Source organism: Mercenaria mercenaria, chromosome 19 (genome assembly GCF_021730395.1).
Source record: "Mercenaria mercenaria strain notata chromosome 19, MADL_Memer_1, whole genome shotgun sequence".
NCBI lineage: Eukaryota > Metazoa > Mollusca > Bivalvia > Venerida > Veneridae > Mercenaria > Mercenaria mercenaria.
The window spans coordinates 15,344,779-15,366,684 of NC_069379.1; the positions used below are offsets into that span (position 1 = coordinate 15,344,779).

At 35.8% G+C, this 21,906-nt stretch overlaps 1 protein-coding gene across 12 annotated transcripts in view; it reads right to left on the reverse strand.

Annotated features, from left to right (window-relative positions):
• Window positions 1–21,906, reverse strand: part of LOC123542283 (disintegrin and metalloproteinase domain-containing protein 10-like) — an 85,508-nt gene that overhangs the window by 33,998 nt on the left and 29,604 nt on the right. For 11 of the 12 annotated variants that reach the window (XM_053531873.1, XM_053531876.1, XM_053531875.1 and 8 more), the window contains exons 3-9: window positions 20,142–20,260; window positions 16,684–16,861; window positions 13,781–13,904; window positions 11,479–11,679; window positions 8,724–8,870; window positions 6,192–6,378; window positions 2,362–2,534 (exon numbers count right to left, since the gene is read on the reverse strand). In XM_053531873.1, coding sequence (XP_053387848.1) covers window positions 2,362–2,534; window positions 6,192–6,378; window positions 8,724–8,870; window positions 11,479–11,679; window positions 13,781–13,904; window positions 16,684–16,861; window positions 20,142–20,260 — 1,129 coding nt within the window. Of the gene's footprint in view, window positions 1–2,361; window positions 2,535–6,191; window positions 6,379–8,723; window positions 8,871–11,478; window positions 11,680–13,780; window positions 13,905–16,433; window positions 16,460–16,683; window positions 16,862–20,141; window positions 20,261–21,906 lie in introns of those variants that run through there. The other variant, XM_053531884.1, reaches the window with a different exon arrangement.

A 21,906-nucleotide genomic window follows, 5' to 3' on the forward strand; every position in this document is an offset into this window, starting at 1 on the left:
GCGATCACAATAGCTCACCCTGAGCACTTTGTGCTCTGGTGAGCTAAAAAGCAGGATGGAGTTATGTTTCTTGCTGTAAAGAGTCAGCTACTGATGGAGAACAAATGGTGCAAGTTTTAAAGCAAAAGCTTTGATAGTTTAGGAGAAAAGCTGACCTAAACAGAAAACTTAACCTGGGAATGCCAACGATGACACTGATCAAGTGATGACAATAACTCATCTTTTTTTTTCACTTCTACATTTACAATCAGGTGTGATTTGTACTAAAAAGAAGGTTGAAAATTGAGAATTCTGATATTTGAATACTCCTGTTATTTGAATAATTTGTCCTGACAAATAGGTTATTCAAATATCCAAAATCCACTGTATTAATGTTTGATTTGTGTCTTGGCTTTAGGCTTTACTTCATATGTTTATAAAAGTTACTCACCCAAAGCTGGGGTGCAACTTATTTTTTCAACAGTTTTAATTCTAGTTTGGCATAGAATGTATATATATGACATTAAGAATTGATGAAGTGAGTGAAAATAAGCTTTAGATATTGGTACAAATGCAAGAAGAATGTTCATTATCTCTATTATTTCAAAAGCATTGCAACAATTTACTTCCTTCTGCACAATGTTGCTTATTTACTTGGGTACCTTGCAATAATACTGTTTCACTAGTCACTTTCATGTTACCCCTATTTTATGGATTTTTGAGATTTTGTTTTGCCTAAAAATTTTAAATGGTTGAGCAAGTTGCTATGATACATGACTACTCTGCCAATTGCATCCAAAAAATGCAACTACATGAAAAAGCTGGATTAGAGGCTATTGTTTTTTTCCCCATTCTTTTAAACCAATAACCATCATTCTCTGTACTTCACTTTTTTTAAATATTTTTCTTTGGTTTTATAAACCAAACCTCATACACACACTTAGTTTCTAGATTGATTTCATCTCTATCAACCCAATGTAATTATTCATGGATTGTCTCTACCTTAATCACACATACTTCCTTACTAACTTAGTTTAGAGATTAATCTCAATCAACCCAAAATAATTATTCACAGTTTCCTTTTACGTAAACCACACATACATCCTTACCAAGGTGTTTTTGATCACATGAATCCAAACCCAAATTTTTTTTAGACTACAGTTTGGAATGGATACTTTTTTTAACCACTCGGCCACGGAGGCCTCTAAACCTTGATTCTACACATGTCATTTCAATGTAATGGAAAAGTAATCTACCTACAATTCTACGTTAACAGCAATGCAGGATAAAACAGTCATGCGTCTGACAAACTCTTAAATCTTTTTATCTGTTTTGCTCATATTTCTAGCTTTTTGTCTCATACTTTGGCAAAAAGAATATAGATAGCAGAGAGAATACTTCCATTCAAACAGTAGGTTCATAGTACTTCACCTTAATTCTGTGGATTTTAACTTAAATGACAAAGACTGCCTGTTGTTGACAAATTTCATTTAAGAAAATGTCACATTTCCCCAGAGCATTACTTGATTCGATCATTACATGTTTTTCTTTTCAAATTACTTATAAGTAATCTGTTCAAACAAATCTGTATCAATTATGTATGCTTTTTCCATACCCAGTGCAGGAGATGAAAAGTGACCTATAGTCACTTAAGTTTACAACAAGAGTGCCAGACTGTCACAAGATACGTCCGTCTAAATATTCAGTTATGTAAATTCAAGGGCCATAATCCAAGAGTGCCTAAGGCGATTTGGGTGGTTATCGAACTTGGCCGAAATATGCCCATAAGCATTGTCAGCAAGTTTGGTGAAGACCGGATGAAAACTGTTTTCGACTTAGAGGGCAGGCAGAACTTTTAAAATGGCAGTTTTTCAAGGGCCATAATCCAACAGTGCCTGGGGCTATTTGGGTGGTTATCAAACCAGGTGGAGTTATTATTCCCATAAACATTGTCAGCAAATTTGGTGAAGATCGGGTGAAAATTGTTCGACTTAAGAGAGCGGACAAGCTTTTGGACACAGGTGTTCACATAATATGTCCCGCTCTTTCACAGATGGGCATATAATAAATTTTGTGTGGAGTTGCCTTCATTTATCCCATATATATTTTACCCACATTTTTAAGACTCAAATGTTTTTTCGTTGTTTTTTTTAAATGCTCCTTAATTTTTTCAGGCTGTGATCTTTGATGCAGTTAACTACAAATATATCTAAAATTAGCAGTGCCTGCTTGAAGTATATATTTTCAGTTAAAGTTTATACTTTTTTTCATATATACCTTGGGTTACAGACTACTATTATCATTTTCTCAATATTTCATTTTCTTTCATAGTACTTTGGAATCGAGATCATTTTTCTCATCTATGCCCTAACATATGCTTACCGGTGAGCCAAAATTATGACCAACTTCATGAGCAAAGGTAAGTTGAGAAACTTTTGAAGGCACTTCTTTTCCATAGTTTATAGTAGTTACAATTCCTGTATTTAAACTCTTCTTAACTTGGGTATTCTTCTCTCGGAAACTTTTATTTCTCTCACAAACTCCTCCAGATGCAGCTGAAAATGTTAAAACAAGAGGACCATGATGGTCCTGAATCGCTCACCTCTTCCCACATGACCCAGTTTTGAGTATGACGTCGTTTTTTCTATTATTTGACATAGTGACCTAGGTTTTGAGCTCATGTGACCCTGTTTTGAACTTGACCTAGATATTATCAAGGTGAACATTCTGACCAATTTTCAAGAAGATCCATTGAAAAATATGGTCTTTAGAGAGGTCACAAGGTTTTTCTATTATTTGACCTATTGACCTAGTTTTCGAAGGTACGTGACCCTGTTTTGAATTTTATCTAGATATCATCAAGGTAAACATTCTCATTAATTTTCATGAAGATCTCATGAAAAATATGGCCTCTAGAGAGGTCACAAGGTTTTTCTATTTTTATACCTACTGGCCTAGTTTTTGATCGCACGTGACCCAGTTTCAAAACCGACCTAGATATCATCAAGGTGAACATTCAGATCAATTTTCATGAAAATCCATTGAAAAATATGGCCTCTAGAGAGGTCAAAAGATTTTAATAATTTTAGACCTACTGACCTAGTTTTTGACCGCAGTTGACCCAGTTTCAAACTTGACCTAGGTATCATCAAGATGAACATTCAGACCAACTTTCATACAGATCCCATGAAAAGTATGGCCTCTAGAGAGGTCACATGGTTTTTTTTATTATTTGACCTACTGACCTAGTTTTTTAAGGCACATGACCCAGTTTCAAACTTGACCTAGATATCATCAAGGTGAACTTTCTGACCAATTTTTATGGAGATCCATTCACAAGTATGGCCTCTAGAGAGGTCACAAGGTTTTTCTATTTTTAGACCTACTGACCTAGTTTTTGACCGCACATGACCCTGTTTCGAACCTGACCTAGATATCATGAAGATGAACATTCAGACCAACTTTCATACAGATTCCATGAAAAATATGGCCTTTAAAGAGGTCAGAAGGTTTTTCTATTATTTGACCTACTGACCTAGTTTTTGATGGCACATGACCCACTTTCGAAACTGACCTAGATATCATCAAGATGAACATTCAGACCAACTTTCATACAGATCCCATGAAAAATATGGCCTCTAGAGAGGTCACAAGGTGTTTCTATTATTTGACCTACTGACCTAGTTTTTGATGGCACGTGACCCACTTTCGAACTTGACCTAAATATCATCAAGGTGAACATTCTGACCAATTTTCATGAAGATCTCATGAAATATATGGCCTCAAGAGAGGTCACAAGGTTTTTCTATTTTTAGACCTACTGACCTAGTTTTTAACCGCACGTGACCCAATTTCGAACCTGACCTAGATATCATCAAGATGAACATGCAGACCAACTTTCATACAGATCCCATGAAAAATGTGGCCTCTAGAGAGGTCACAAGGTTTTTCTATTATTTGACCTACTGACCTAGTTTTTGATGGCACGTGACCCAGTTTCGAACTTGACCTAGATATCATCAAGGTGAACGTTCTGACCAATTTTCATGAAGATCTTGTGAAATATATGGCCTCTAGAGAGGTCACAAGGTTTTTCTATTTTTAGATCTACTGACCTAGTTTTTGACGGCACATGACCCAGTTTCGAACTTGACCTAGATATCATCAAGGTGAACATTCTGACCAATTTTCATGAAGATCTTGTGAAATATATGGCCTCTAGAGAGGTCACAAGGTTTTTCTATTTTTAGACCTACTGACCTAGTTTTTGAAGGCACGTGACCCAGTTTCGAACTTGACCTAGATATCATCAAGATGAATACTCTGACCAATTTTCATAAAGATCCCATGAAAAATGTGACTTCTAGAGTGGTCACAAGCAAAAGTTTACGGACGCACGCATGCACGGACGACGGACACCGCACGATCACAAAAGCTCACCTTGTCACTTTGTGACAGGTGAGCTAAAAATACAAATAATTAACATTTTATTGTTTTGTTTGTTTTATGGATTTAGCATTGTTTTTAGCAGTATTTCATCTAGTATGTAACATAATGTGACATTATCAGCCAGAACATTTTTGATTTTAACCTCTCTGGAATGCAATATCTATGGAATAAAGGAAATCTCATTCATGAAGAAATTCTGCATAATTATATCTCACATACAAAAGCTTTAGCAAAATTTCTGAAGTTGAAGAAAGGGTATAATTTTGCTAATATGTTACGAAACTTGTCAAGTGAGGTCATCCTATGATGCCAATATCTGGTTGAGTAATTCCTGAGAAACATGCTTCCATGCAAAACTGGCACAAAATTTCTATGTTGAAAAGGGGCATAATTTTCACAAAATTAAATTAAAGCTTCCTACATGATGCCAAATTCATTTGTGATGTATCTTCCTACATGATGCCAAACTGACATTTGTAAAGTATCTTCCTACGTGATGCCATATTCATTTGTAAAGTATCTTCCTACGTGATGCCAAATTCATTTGTGATGTATCTTCCTACGTGATGCCAAATTCATTTGCAATGTATCTTCCTACATGATGCCAAATTCATTTGTGATGTATCTTCCTACATGATGCCAAACTGACATTTGTAAAGTATCTTCCTACGTGATGCCATATTCATTTGTAAAGTATCTTCCTACGTGATGCCAAATTCATTTGTGATGTATCTTCCTACGTGATGCCAAATTCATTTGTAAAGTATCTTCCTACATGATGCCAATTTCATTTGTGATGCATCTTCCTACGTGATGCCAAATTCATTTGTGATGCATCTTCCTACGTGATGCCAAATTCATTTGTGATGCATCTTCCTACATGATGCCAAATTCATTTGTGATGCATCTTCCTACATGATGCCAAATTCATTTGTGATGCATCTTCCTACGTGATGCCAAATTCATTTGTAAAGTATCTTCCTACGTGATGCCAAATTCATTTGTAAAGTATCTTCCTACGTGATGCCAAATTCATTTGTGATGCATCTTCCTACATGATGCCAAATTCATTTGTACTTTATCTTCCTACATGATGCCAAATTCATTTGTAAAGTATCTTCCTACATGATGCCAAATTCATTTGCAATGTATCTTCCTACATGATGCCAAATTCATTTGTGATGCATCTTCCTACATGATGCCAAATTCATTTGTACTTTATCTTCCTACATGATGCCAAATTCATTTGCAATGTATCTTCCTACATGATGCCAAATTCATTTGTGAAGTTTTGAAAGCTGTTGCTTGAGTAGTTTTTGAAAAACCTGCATACACAGTTAACTTTAACCTAAATTATTAAGTTAAGAAGGGGCATAATATTGACAAAAAATAAAGCTAGAGTTATATAACTTTCTCCTTAATTTTTCTCTTCATGTTTAATCTGATCTGGATGAAAACTGAAGGAGTTGTGTACACAAGATAGGTAGTTGTAAAATTATCAAGGCTAAAAACAGAGACGTAACTCAACAAAAAAAGAACCTAACATAAAATTTCTAACAACATGTGTATGTCTCTTCTAAATGATGTAAACCAAGTTTAATTTGAATTGGATGGAAGTTGAGAACACAAGCAATTGTGATGGACGGACTGACAAGCAGACTGAGGGCACTTTCAAACACCATTTTGCTTCTTCTTGGGTCTTTGACCTCAGTGGCATAAAAACAATCCTATAACAACAGTATAAAAACAGCCCTTTTACTCACAATTAGATGCTCCAACCCATGCAAGACCTAAGGTTCCAGCCGAAAAATCACGATATGTAAACACGTAGGCAAGACAGAAATCATCATGGTCCAGTAGTGAGTTCAAATTCAGAAAATTACTGACATCAATGTTCGGCTGACAGAACCGGTTTAATGTGGCATCATTACAGTCGGCAGGCGTCATAACCTAAAAGACAAAAATGTATATTATTAAATAGGAACTTTTTGAACAACAAAAAACTTCGAAAACATAAAAAAAACAAGGAGCTGCATTCAATAAACGCTTGATGCCCCCAGTGGCATCCTTGTCGATACAAAGCAACCAAAGTCCAAAACGAGGTCAAGGTCAAACTGAGGTCAGGTGATGTTTGAAGATGAGGAATGGTCACAGGTTTACATCTGTATTAGTATCAATTCATTTTTGTAAGCGGTATTGATGCTAGACGGAACAGTCCCATTTGGTTAACCAAGAGATGGCCCATATAAAGCAATCTAAGTCCAAAATGAGGTCAAGGTCAAGGTCAAACTGAGGTCAGGTGATGTCTGAAGATGAGGAATGGTCTGCATTAGTATCAAGTCATTCCAGTAAGGGGTATTGATGCTAGACGAAACGGTCCCATTTGGTTAACCTCGTACAGACTGTCGAACGAACAAACGGACCAGACAATCACTATATGCCTCCCGCATCAGTAGATGCCGGGGGGCATAAAAATGCTCTTAAGTGAAGAAACTGTAAAATACATTTATTTTATTTTCATCACCAGTTCCGTGAATCTGAACATTTAGCAGGAGCATGTTTTAATTAATTTAATCATGACAAAGAGGTTAGCAGAAGCATGTATAAATTAATTTAATCATGACAGATGTTAGCAGGAGCATGTATAAATTAATTTAATCATGGCAAAGCGGTTAGCAGGGGCATGTCTAAATTGATTTAATCATGACAAAAAGGTTAGCAGGAGCATGTTTTAAATAATATAATCATGACAAAGAAGTTAGCAGGAGCATGTTTTAATTAATCTAAATATTACAAAGAGGTTATACATTGTATGAAACAATATCACTTTCAGATTGGTATAGCACGGTTGAATTAATCAAATGAACTTCAGAGTGTTTAAATCAATTAAATTAACCACCTACTATATTCATAATGTCTCGTATCTAAAATAGTAGTTGAAAAGGGAAGCACTCTTTTTCAGTCTCTGTAAGTAGGTCACTGAGAGGTCATTATTGGTAGGCTTTATCAAAAATAAACATAGTTGGTCATATCAGGATTAACAACAGGGCCATGAAGGCCCTGTATCACTCACCTTAACAGCTTCTTACTTTTTTCAACTCGCACTTGCATCAAGAAAGTAAGTAACAACTTTATTTAACAATGCTATACATTGGATGTCCCCATCTACCATGTAGGCCTCAAAAAAGGAAAGAAAAACAACCATTCTGATAGTTTCATGAAAATCTAGGTAAAATGTGGCCTCTGGAGTCCATTTACAATTGTTCATCTGACTTAGTGTATTAAGTTACCAAACTTTCTACCTAAATTAACCCAGTTCAGAACTTGACCTGGATATCAAAACTTCTAATCTGGCAATATTTCGTAACGGTTTGGTAAAAAATGTGGCCTCAAGAATGTAAAAAAGATTTAGTCTAGTGACCTTGTTTTTTCTATCCCAGATAATCTAGTCGGCTGTGACCTAGACATCATAGAGACAAACACTGATAAAGCTTCATGAAGATCAGAAACTAGATGCCCACGGGCAACATATCCATCCAGCCTGAGTCGGTCTCAATGAGTTAAACATTCATGCCAAATATAAACAAGATTCCTCAATGCATGTCAAAGTTATGAGGTGGACACGATCTGACATGACTTTTGACCTCCAACTGTGATCTTGACCTTTAAGATAGGAACCTGGGTTTTGCACAGGACACTCCATGTCACTGAGGTTAACATTCATGCCAAATATAAACAAGATTCCTCAACGCATGTCAAAGTTATGGGCCGGACAAGATCTGACATGACATTTGACCGCCAACCGTGACCTTGACCTTTGTGATAGGAACCTGGGGTTTGCGCATGACACGCTGTGTCACTGAGGTTAACATTCATGCCAAATATAAACAAGACTGCTCTATGCAGGTCACAGTTATGGTCTGGACAAACAAACAAACGCACACACAAAGGCACACACCCAGATACACCGATAGCCATTTGGACAACTATGTCTTCGCTTCCGCAAGTGGGCTCAACAAAAATGGTGGTTTGTAGCCAATGTCGAACTTGACCTGTATTTTATTTAGTTACACCTGTGAACCAAAAATTATTTAAATCTGTCAAGTCTTTCATGAGTTATTGTCCATAAACCATGAAAATCAATGGACAGACCGACGGACAAGCTCACTCAGATAGACAAAATCATAGACAAATAGACAAAATTATGCACAGATAGATAAATGATAGACTGGCACACAAATCAAACCTATTGGCCCGACTGGTTTCAAACAAGTCAGGAACTAATGAGCAATTACCTTTGTTTTCTGAACCGCAAATGTCACTCCCTTATATTCCATATTCCCGTCGTATGTTTGAAATGTTGTACCCATGTATATGGTCCTTATGGCCTCTATATGACTGGCAAAAAACAGCAAAATTGCATCTCTTGCCAGTTCTGCATCCTGTAAAGAAAGAAATAGAAGAACTAAAGGTATAATGCATCCAAATTCATATCTGAAAATAAATTTACAAGTTTATGTGTATTTACAGTTCTACTGTATAAGTGAAAAAGTTTGCAACATGGAAATGTTAGCCTATTTCGTGAATTCAAGAAAGTCGCGAAAATATAAGCCTGTGTAAATTTCCAAGATCACCAACACAAATCATGATTATAGTAAAGATAAAGCATTTGCACTTCAGTTTTGGGCGATTTATGTATATTTGCGCCCGCATGTTGTCTAGAAATGGCAATATTTGCTAAATTTTTTACCTGCAAACATTTCACTTACACAGTACGCAATAGGTTCAAATGATACATGCATAGCCTAGGTAAACACAGTATAAATTTGTAAACACAGTATAAATGTGTAAACACAGTATAAATGTGTACTACCACTAAAAACAACTGATTTTTTTAAACAAAAGACTGTTACTGCATGACATTTAATCATGAATTAAGTTCTTCATACACATTTTATAAATACATTTTGATGAGGATTTTCTACATTTGAACTACTGTAAAAGCATAAATTTTCACGAGGGTTTAATTTTTGCCATATTCGCGAGGCCCTACATCTTGCGAAAATTAATCCTCGCGTAAATATTCGCCATTAGTATAATTCAAATTTGAGTAGGATACCATTTTTACAATTTCGCAAATATTAAAGCTCGCAAACATTCTTAAAATTTCAAATTTGTGAAATTTTGACCCAACGAAAATATGTGTTTTAACAGTAACTATCTAACTACTCAAATATGGGCAATGGATATCTTGAATGATTGGTCACATATATTTTCTATCAATTTCTTTTTAAAATATTTTTTGAAATTACTAAATCTGTTTTAATTCATGAAGAAGCATTCAACTATTTTAGCAAAGGGTCATCTACATACTTGCACACAAATCCGAAACCTGGTTTCAAATTTCAATGATTTTTTTTTTGTGGGGGGGCGGTTTGTTTGCTTTTTTGGGGGGGGGGGGGATCTGTTTTTCAACAGTAGTTCAGTTATGTAACGGCAGGCAGTTAACCTAACCAGTGTTCCTGGATTCTGTACCAATACAAATAAGTTCTCCTTAAGTAACTGCCAACTTCCCCAAAGAATCAGTGGTGGACAAATAATTTCAGACACAATCAACATCCCTCCCGGGAATTTACCGTATAGCGGGTTATTTCTGCGGTCAAAATATTCTGCATTTTGGTCCCAAAAATTGTGAAAGAAATTTCTGCGTGTTTAATTTCTGCGTTTTCACATAAAAGGAAGTGAAATTTCTGCGTTTTCGATACCAAGGAGGAGATAGTTCCCGCATGATCGGACCTCGTGAGAATGATAGCGTATGAAAATAATAAACTAAATTACCGGTAACTGCTGTTAAGTAGCTTTGCTTTTAATGAATACATTGTAGGATATAATAACATGTGAATTGAACAAATGTAAGTCCAACAACAAGTGTTCACAATACAACTGCAAACTACGGTATATCGGCATAACGGTTGCACAAGTATAAAGGTTACTAAGGTATAGTTCGGAAGATATTCATAAGGGATTATTAAGAACAACTGAAGTAAAATTCACTCAGTTTAGTACATTCACAAAAAAAAATCAAACAAACAAACAAACAAACGTTTTCTGAGGGATTAACAGTTAGGATTCGATTGACCATCACACCTAATTATACCATTATCGGTAATTGTTAGATGACGACGGTAATTTCAAATAATTAGACCATGCCATTGTGAACTTCGGATTACCTCGGGTAACATATCGTGAAACAACGTTGATGAAAAATGCAGATTTTTTTGCGTTTTAAATTTTTTCTGGATGAATATTCTGCTGGAAATATTTTTGCGATTCTACAGAGAGACCGCAGAAACGCAGAAATATTCCCCCCGTAGAAATAACCCGCTATACGGTAACTCACGACCCAGTGGTCTGTAGATCTGGGCTCTCTCTATTAAGCTAAGCGGGCAGACTTTAAGTGGAGGGGATGATATTAGAAAAGGTTACTTTAAAGACATTAACCAGAAAGTGATCCTGCCTTTGCAACCAGTGCAGACAAACATCGGACATGCAGGCTGATCTTGGTCTACACTGTTTGCTATCAGTCAGTAAATTTTCAGTGAACACCCCTTTGAATAATAAATGGTATTGCCAAAATTGATTGATAGACCAGCCCACTTCAAAAATTTCATTTAGCAGGGTAAATGTGAATATTTCTTGTGGACTAACTTTCACTGTACAAAAATGGATCAGAAACACGTAGTTACATTGTTGGATTTTTCCAAGATATGATCACACAAAATACACATATACTTTGTTTGATCTTTCCAAGATATGATCATACAAAATACACAATGTACTTACAATGTTTGATCTTTCCAAGATATGTATGTACAAAAATGGTTCAGGCACATGTATTACACTGTTGCATTTTTCCAAGATATGATCATACAAAATTAACATGTACTTATATTGTTGGATTTTTCCAAGATATAATCATACAAAAGACACATGTACTTACATTTTGGGATTCTTCCAAGATATGATCATACAAAATACACATGTACTTACATTTTGGGATTTTTCCAAGAAATGATTGTACAAAAATGGATCAGACATCAGTGACATGAAGCAGGAATTTTTTCCATTATTTACAACTGACAAAGATGCTCGTTTCTTCCTTGAAACTAGTTTTTCTGCTTTCCTGTTTGCCTGTTCTGTGTATTTTGCATGACCGTCTTCTGTTTGTATTTCTTGCCAGACCGATTCATGCTGCAAAAATAAATAGAGAACAGTTTCTAATTTTCATTCATTAGGTGACATTTTTGCACTATTTAGAAAGTCAAAATAGCCACAGCTGTATTCATTACAGTTTTAACCCTTACCCTGCTAAATTTCTATAATGAACTTGTCCATCTATCAATTTGGACAGTACGATTAGCTGTTAAAATGGGTGCTTTCCAAAAAGATACTGACTGAATGGCGAACAATGCAGATCATGATCAGACTGCACAGATGTGCAGGCTGATCATGATCTACACTTGAAGCAAAGGCATCCAGCATTATAAGGGTTAACCAATACTTCAAAATTTTAGTTCTGCTTAGTCATATGGTCACTGATAAATAAGCTGGGATTTTCTCGCCTACCTAGCGGAGAATGTATACCACAGTCCGATCACAGTCCAGGGAAAGATATTAAATTTTCTGTCTTTCCTTAGGCAAAAACCATGTCTTATATTGTTTTCTTTACTATAGCACTATAATATACTTATTAACACAAAGTCATAAACTATATACATACTGCCAGAAAATGCCCAAATCGCCTTTGTTGATTGTTCACATTTCAGGGAATTTCTTTTTTTTTTAAGTATGGGAAAAACGACAAAAAATACTATACTTTCAATTTCACATTCTAAAAATGGGTTTCTACTATTGCTAACTATTGCTATTTTCATAGTTTGAAATCGTATAAATACTTGCAATTTCATGGAAGGTAACAACTTTATTATTCATTTTTAACATACATCTCAAAGCACTGTGAGAAGTTTAAAACAAGAGGACTATGATGGTCCTGAATCGCTCACCTATCCCCACATGACCCAGTGTTGAACTGAGTACGACGTCTTTATTTCTATTATTTGACATAGTGACCTACTTTTTGAGCACATGTGACCTAGATATCATCAAGATAAAAAATTCTGACCAATTTTCATGAAGATCCATTGAAAAATATGACCTCTAGAGAGGTCACAAGGTTTTTCTATTATTTGACCTAATGACCTAGTTTTTGAAGGCACGTGACCCACTTCTGAATCTGACCTAGATATCATCAAGGTGAACATTCTCACCAATTTTCATGAAGATCTCATGAAAAATGTTTTTCTATTTTTCGACCTACTGACCTAGTTTTTGATCGCACGTGACCCAGTTTCGAACTTGGCCTAGATATCATCAAGAGGAACATTCTGATCAATTTTCATGAAGATCCATTGAGAAACATGGCCTCTAGAGACGTCACAAGGTTTTTCTATTTTTCGACCTACTGACCTAGTTTTTGACTGCACGTAACCCAGTTTCAAACCTAACCTAGATATCATCAAGGTGAACATTCTCACCAATTTTCATGAAGATCCATTGAGAAATATGGCCTCTAGAGAGGTCACAAGGTTTTTCTATTTTTAGACCTACTGACCTAGTTTTTGACCCCACGTGACCCAGTTTCGAACTTGACCTAGATATCATCAAGGTGAACATTCTGACCAATTTTCATGAAGATCCATTGAGAAATATGGCCTCTAAAGAGATCACAAGGTTTTTTTTTATTTTTAGACCTACTGACCTAGTTTTTGACCCCACATGACCCAATTTCGAACTTGACCTAGATATCATCAAGGTAAACATTCTGACCAATTTTCATGAAGATCCATTGAAAAATATGGCCTCTAGAGAGGTCACAAGGTTTTTCTATTTTTAGACCTACCGACCTAGTTTTTGACCCCACGTGACCCAGTTTCTAAGCTGACCTAGATATCATCAAGGTGAACATTCTGACCAATTTTCATGAAGATCTCATGAAAAATATGGCCTCTAGAGAGGTCACAAGGTTTTTCTATTTTTAGACCTACTGACCTAGTTTTTGATGGCACGTGACCCAGTTTCAAACTTGACCTAGATATCATCAAGATGAACATTCTGACCAACTTTCATAAAGATCCCATGAAAAATGTGACCTCTAGAGTGGTCACAAGCAAAAGTTTACGCACGCACGAACGCACACACGGACGAAGGATGACGGACGCCACGCGATCACAAAAGCTCACCTTGTCACTTTGTGACAGGTGAGCTAAAAATAGAAATTTATAAATGCAGTTACCCTTTTTGCCCTGTTTTGTGGAATCACCTCAGACTGTACAACTTCCCTCATCCATTCTTGGGCTTTCAAATAACCACATGTGCCTGTTTCTGCTGCCTCTCTTCTCTCTCTTGTCCTTCTTTCTCTGGAAATAGTATGGTAGTTAAATTTGGAGAATGGTAGTGATATTTGAAATATGTTAGTGATGTTTCCAAGAAGAAATTTATCTTTGAAGAATGGTAGTGATATCTGAAGAATGGTAGTGATATTCAAATATGACAGTGGCATCTGAAGTATGACAGTGATATCTGAAGAATGGTAGTGATATCTGATGAATGTTTGTGATATCTGAAGAATGGTAGTGATATTTAAATATGACAAGGTATCTGAAGTATGAAATCTGAAGAATGGTAGTGATATCTGAAGTATGATAGTGATAGTGATATCTGGAGAATGGTAGTGATATCTGAAGAATGATAGTGATATCTGAAGAATGGTAGTGATACTTAACTTTGACAGGGTATGTGAAGTATGATAATGATATCTGAAGAATGGTAGTGATATCTGAAGAATGGTAGTGATATCTGAAGTATGCTAGTGATATCTGGAGAATGGTAGTGATATCTGATGTATGCTAGTGATATCTGAAATATGCTAGTGATATCTGAAGAATGGGTGTGTTATCTGAAGTATGCTAGTGATATCTAAAAGAATGGTAGCAATATCTGAAGAATGGTAGTGATATTTGAAGTATGCTAGTGATATCTGAAAAATGGTGGTGATATCTAAAGAATGGCAGAAATATCTGAAGAATGGTAGGGATATCTGAAGTATGTTAGTGATATCTGAAGAATGGTAGTGATATTTAAATATGACAAGGTATCTGAAGTATGAAATCTGAAGAATGGTAGTGATATCTGAAGTATGATAGTGATAGTGATATCTGGAGAATGGTAGTGATATCTGAAGAATGATAGTGATATCTGAAGAATGGTAGTGATACTTAACTTTGACAGGGTATGTGAAGTATGATAATGATATCTGAAGAATGGTAGTGATATCTGAAGAATGGTAGTGATATCTGAAGAATGGTAGTGATATCTGAAGTATGCTAGTGATATCTGGAGAATGGTAGTGATATCTGATGTATGCTAGTGATATCTGAAATATGCTAGTGATATCTGAAGAATGGGTGTGTTATCTGAAGTATGCTAGTGATATCTAAAAGAATGGTAGCAATATCTGAAGAATGGTAGTGATATTTGAAGTATGCTAGTGATATCTGAAAAATGGTGGTGATATCTAAAGAATGGCAGAAATATCTGAAGAATGGTAGGGATATCTGAAGTATGCTAGTGATATCTAAAGAATGGTCGTGATATCTGAAGAATAGTAGTGATATTTAAGTATGACAGGGTATGTGAAGTATGATCATGATATCTGAATAATGGTAGTGATATCTGAAGTATGATAGTGACAATGATATCTGAAGAATGAAAGTGATATCGGAAGAACTGTATTGATATTTCTATTACGGTAGTGATATTGAAGAGTGGTAGTGATATCTCAAGTATGATAGTGATATTGGAAGAATGATAGTGATATCTGAAAAATAATAGTGATATCGGAAGAACTGTATTGATATTTCAATTAGTGTAGTGATATTGAAGAATGGTAGTGGTATTTGAAGTATGGCAGTGGTATCTGAAGTATGGTAGTGATATTTAAAGAATGGTGGAGGCTAAAAAGTCAATCAGAACTATCTGAGCAAACTTAAGGGAGGTCCAAGAAAGTTATAATTATTCCGACCAAATCTGGTGAATATTCAAAGAATTGTTCACTACTTAAAAAACCTACATGAAATAAAGGTAGGCAAACTACAAGACATCAACATTTTTATATTCAGTAGCTATCTAATCACTATAAAAGATAACTTTTACAACAATTTTCAAATCAATGAAACTAACTTCCTGTTTTATTCACATTAACATCCTCATGTTCCCAACATCATTATGTAAACAAATATTGTAAAATCATTTAATTTTGTGGGCATGAAATTTCGTGGTTTGGGTCAAAATGGCAATTTCGTTGTGCTATGAATTTCATCTTTTGAACATAAAATGAATGGGAATTTTAATTGTTCATTGGGATTAAATTTCGTGGATTGGCTCAACCATGAAATCCACGAAAATTAGTCCCCCACGAATATTAATGATTTCACAGTACTAATCTGAGTAAGGCTGAAACACTTTAGGTTTATTTTCTAAGGCAACAATGAATGATGGTTCTTTAACCTTTCTGGTCTATCATTCAATTTGGACAGACACTCACCGTCACCACTTATTATTTAAAGCGATACTCACTGATTATTAACTTACTGAATAGCGAAAAGTGCAGACCATGATCAGCACACTGGTCACAAATGCAGAACCACTTGCCATCAGCAGGCTAATTTAGGTTAAACATGAAAGAATTCTTCCCCACACTTTAGTTCAAACCTCTGAAATGATCAACCTTTGGAGCCATTTTGATTCTGGCTATATCACAAAATGGTACTATCACCTTAAAGGATCCAAAGTGGTTTTATTACCCAAAAGGATTCTAAATGGCTCTATTACCTGAAAGAATTCTAAATGGTACTATTACATGGAAGAATCCAAAATGGTACAATTACCTGAAAGGATCCAAATTGGTGCCATTACCCAAAAGGATCCAAAATGGTACTATTACATGATAGGATCCAAAATGGAAATAATACCTGAAAGGATCCAAAATGGTGCTATTACCTAAAATGATCCAAAATGGTACTATTACCTAAAGGATCCAAAATGGTACTATTATCTAAAGGATCCAAAATGGTACAATTACCTGAAAGGATACAAACTGGTGCCATTACCCAAAAGGATCCAAAATGGTAATATTACCTGAAAGGATCCAAATTCATGTCACTCTCCTTGTAAATAACAGAATGAAACACAGGCTTATTCTGGAAAAATCGGTGACTGTTTTCGACATGATATGTCTCCTTTTCACTGGGAATGGATATGGAGCCAGTAAAAACTCCATTTAAAATTCCGCCCATAACTGAACTTCCTGGTTTATCTGAAATAAAAGAAGAGTTGTCTTCAGGGAACAAGTAATTTAATTTCTTATGATTTTTTTCTAAAAGTCAAGTTTCTCTTCTTCCGTAATTTATCGACATTTGAATAAACGTGTATGCCTGAGCATAAAGTTCTCATTTCTGGTATGTACCCGATCAGCCCCACACCATATAAAATGTCTACCATGAGGTTTGTTCAAGTCTCCTTTTTTGTTGGTATAATTCTGTGGATGCTATCACATTGTATTCAAAGCAGAATTTCAAGGACACAGATTCCCAGCTTTAATGGCAGAGGAAAATCCCAGGTAACACTTAAAACGCATCATTTAAGACATGTGCATACCCCGAGATAAATCCCAAGTTAAACTTTAAAGGGGCATCATTTAAGACATGGGCATACCCCGAGATAAATCCCAAGTTAAACTTTAAAGGGGCATCATTTAAGACATGTGCATACCCCGAGATAAATCCCAAGTTAAAACTTAAAAGGGCATCATTTAAGACATGGGCATACCCCGAGATAAATCCCAAGTTAAACTTTAAAGGGGCATCATTTAAGACATGGGCATACCCCGAGATAAATCCCAAGTTAAACTTTAAAGGGGCATCATTTAAGACATGGGCATACCCCGAGATAAATCCCAAGTTAAACTTTAAAGGGGCATCATTTAAGACATGGGCATACCCCGAGATAAATCCCAGGTTAAACTTTTAAGAGGGCATCATTTAAGACATGGGCATACCCGAGATAAATCCCAAGTTAAACTTTAAAGGGGCATCATTTAAGACATGGGCATACCCCGAGATAAATCCCAAGTTAAACTTTAAAGGGGCATCATTTAAGACATGTGCATACCCCGAGATAAATCCCAAGTTAAACTTTAAAGGGGCATCATTTAAGACATGGGCATACCCCGAGATAAATCCCAAGTTAAACTTTAAAGGGGCATCATTTAAGACATGGGTATACCCACAGTGGAACATCCCCAGTAACCAACCCTTAAAGATTGGCATACCCACTTGAAAAATAAACATTATAAAGGGAATCAGCCATTACCTAGCTATGAATTAGAGTGAAGGTTGGTTTTTGAATTATGAGAGTTGGAGCAATGAAGTTGGACTGTATGTATGACTGTATACTTAATAAGATCTTGATCGGCCATTACCTGACCAGGAGTTCGAGTGAAGGTTGGTTTTCTAATGATTAGAGTTTGAGAGAATGAAGTTCTACTGTACTTAGGTATACCTACTGAAATCTCTATTTATATTTTTATTTATCATTTATTTCTTCTTATCTTTAATAAATCAACTACACGACTCTCTCAGGTGGTCTGTACATGTAAGTAAGTAGATTACAGGCAAAGGTATAGCAATTCCTTACTAATGCATGTCATCACAAAATCAAATCCTGTCACACCTGCCCTAAACTCTATTTAATCATTTGGTTCACAGGGATTTGTATTTATTTATGTCAAATGGGTGATAACTTCCAATTGTAACACACGAAGTAATGTGTGTGTGTGTTTGGGTTTAGAGTCTTTTTTTAACAATTTTTCAGTCATATACACCACACTATCTACTTGTAGCAGCGAGCACACTGTGCTAAAAAAGGCTCTTTCTGCTAACATTTTGTCTGCTATACATATCTGGATCTGATTTTCAGTATAATGAAACAAATGCAATTAAGTTAATAAAACTTCAGAACCCTGTGAGGTTAAAGAAACTTAAAGACTATAATTACTGCATTTATATGAATAAGCTGACTGCATTTTTTTTTACTTATCAAAATTACTAATATAATGCTGTCACCTGGTTATCTTCAAAAGGAAGTACTTAGTTCAGTTACCATAAAAAAAGTCTATTCTTTTTTGTTATCAGTAAGTACGCAACAGTATATTTTTACGTATACAAATTTAATCATTACATAAACATAGTATTGTCTCTTGATAAGGCATAAAAACAAATGAGCCGTGCCATGAGAAAACCAACATAGTGGGTTTGCGACCAGCATGGATCCAGACCAGCCTGCGCATCTGCGCAGTCTGGTCAGGATCCATGCTGTTCGCTAACAGTTTCTCTAATTCCAATAGGTTTTGAAAGCGAACAGCATGGATCCTGACCTGACTGCGCGGAAGCGCAGGCTGGTCTGGATCCATGCTGGTCGCAAACCCACTATGTTGGTTTTCCCATGGCATGGCTCAAATTGTTAAACACTCAGTGAGTGCACAAATTTATCAATCTTTTACACTGCTTAGGATTTAGTGTTCTAATGCCTTATAATACATAATGAAATACAATGTTTTGCCGCTAAATTTAGTATTTGAATGCCCTATAAAAATACAGAACTGACAGGGTGATGTAAGAATTTTCAAGTGTTCTGGATGGGATAGCTCCCGCTCCCCCACTCCCCATCCCCAGTCCAGACTCCACAGACTGCAGTGTTATAACAGTCCAATTGTTGATGACACACAACGCACAACGATGCATGATGGACACAAGGTGATCACAATAGCTCACCTTGAGCATTTTGTGCTCAGGCGAGTTATAAATGTTCACAAGAAAGATAAAAAAAACTCAAGTTCACAAGTACAGTTCCATTAGTAGGTCATACATGTTTACACGTTTTCAAACCAAAATTTCTCTGCTTACAAAAGGACCTTATTACTTTTTGTTTAAGCTTTTGTTTCAGCTTGAGCGCAAGTTCTTCTTAACACAAGACACACTAAAATATGGAACCCTGAGTTAAAGTTACAAAACGCAATCTGTAATGTTTACAAACATGATGTTTATGAATACCAACTGTACTAGCTTTGTGATAACCATTTTGAGAGACAGAAATCCTGGTAAACAAAGGTATGTCTTTTCAAAGGAAGTGAGAAGGGCATTATTCACTTAAAATGGTATTAGAAGAAAGAATGAAAATACCAAAGTGTTAAAGGCCCAAAATGACTGTTTAAAATGTGTCTGCCACATTTTTGTGTTTTTGAACAAAAGATATATACATTTGTATTACTTCTTGTTAAATCCTATTGTTTTCTCTAATATCTGTCAAAGGTTTAAATATTGATTACTATAACAGAAAGTTTTATTGAATCCATTGTTTTTATTACCTCCATTTTAGTCTTTAACTGTGTAAGTTCATATGCAGCATTGAAAGCAGTAATTTATTAACATAACATCTGTTTTGACAGCTATTTCATCTGTTTTTACGAGTAAGATAAAATTGAAAGCTTTCTGGAACTTTTAAGGTTTACACTGTTTATCGCTACTTGTGCTACTCACCAATAACTTCCCCTGAATATATGAAAGACAAATCTGGCTTTTTGACCGTCCCATTGAATTCCAGGACAAAATCTGGCGTGAATACAGACCGGTCATTTTTTAAGCGTAACTTTATTTTTCTGCAAGGAAAAATAGACAACATATTAATTATAACAGTGTAATGCTCTTTAACCTTTAGCATGCTAGATAAATTGTCGTCTGCTGGAAATGTCGTCTGCTAAAATTGTAAAGTTCATTCAATTTGCTCCAAAATTGGAAGAAATATTGACAGAGTAGCAAACAGCTTGGAACCTGATCAGACGCCGATTTATCGGCGTCTGATCTGGTTCCAAGCTGTTTGCAAAGGCTGTTAAATTCGCCTGCAGCAGGCTAAGGGTTAAATGTTCCTTTACATAAAATTATCCTGACTCATCTCCATGGGTTTAAACATGTCACTGGCACAATCATAGCTCATAAGGGGACTTTAAAGCTTTTCGTAGGAGAAAGACCCCAGATTCCCCTCCAGTCATTATTTCGAGCGTATACAAGCATCTGGGTAGAACCATTGTTAGTGTGATGCTCATAAGGTTGCTTTACATAAAATTATTTTGACTCATCTCCACGGGTGGTAAACGCGCAATCCAATTCCCACCGGGAATACGCTTAAAATGGGTTGCGCAACGTCCGGTGCTAGTGTTGCGCGTAAGAAAAGACGAAATTGAGGTATGTGTAGTTATGATTTTGCTTAGTATGAGACAGGAATAAATTTTCTCGAAAAAAGCAAAATGCTATTCGACACAAATATGGTAATACATCATATGTGTAAAATATCTGGTTTGTAATTTATGATTCGGCTCCATTATCACAAAAACTCAGGCGACACGAAGCGTGAAAAAAGTATGAAATCAACAAAAGTGGAAGTTTCTGACCTCATGTGCCTAATCTGAGGACATCTGATTCTTTTTATGATAACTCAACTATTATGAAGTAACGAATATCAAAATTATTTGCTTCAAATCCTGCTTACGGGGACATAATTGACAAAAAATCATCGGGAATGGGGTTGCGCACCGGGAATGGAGTTGCTCGTATACATCATAATGTATATATTGTATACGCGCAACTCCATTCCCGGGGTGCAACCTCATTCCCGATTATTTTTTGCCAATCTTTCCCGCAAAAGCAACATTTCATTCAAGTGTATGTAATCTTCATGACTGTTTTACACGTGTTTGATCATTAGAAGCGTCACATTTCCAGAAAGAAGGCACAAGAGTTAGAAAATTTGCATTTTTCATGATTCCATGCTTTTTTGGCAGCTCAAACCAGCAGAGTTTTCGTGATAACAGAGCTGATTCTTAAATTGATAAGTTTGTATTTCACACATATGATCTTTATTCATTTTTGTGTCGAATAGCATTTTCCTTTTTTTCGAAAGCACTCGTAAATGTGTCATTATTTACAAAAACAAAAACCCATCTACCTCGATTTTGTATATATTGATGCGCAACGCCAGCACCGGAAGTCGCGCAACCCATTTGTAGCGTATTCCCAGTGGGAATTGGACTGCGCGTTTACCACCCATGATCTCAGTGGGTTTAATATCACACAGACACAATTATAGGTAATATGACTTTCAGAGGAAGACACTACATTATGTAGATGCTCCTCCATGCATTTTTCCAGCATACTGTGACATCATTAATATTCGTTGGGGACTAATTTTCGCGGATTTTGTGGTTGAGTCAATCCACGAAATTTAATCTCAATGAACAAGTAAAATTCC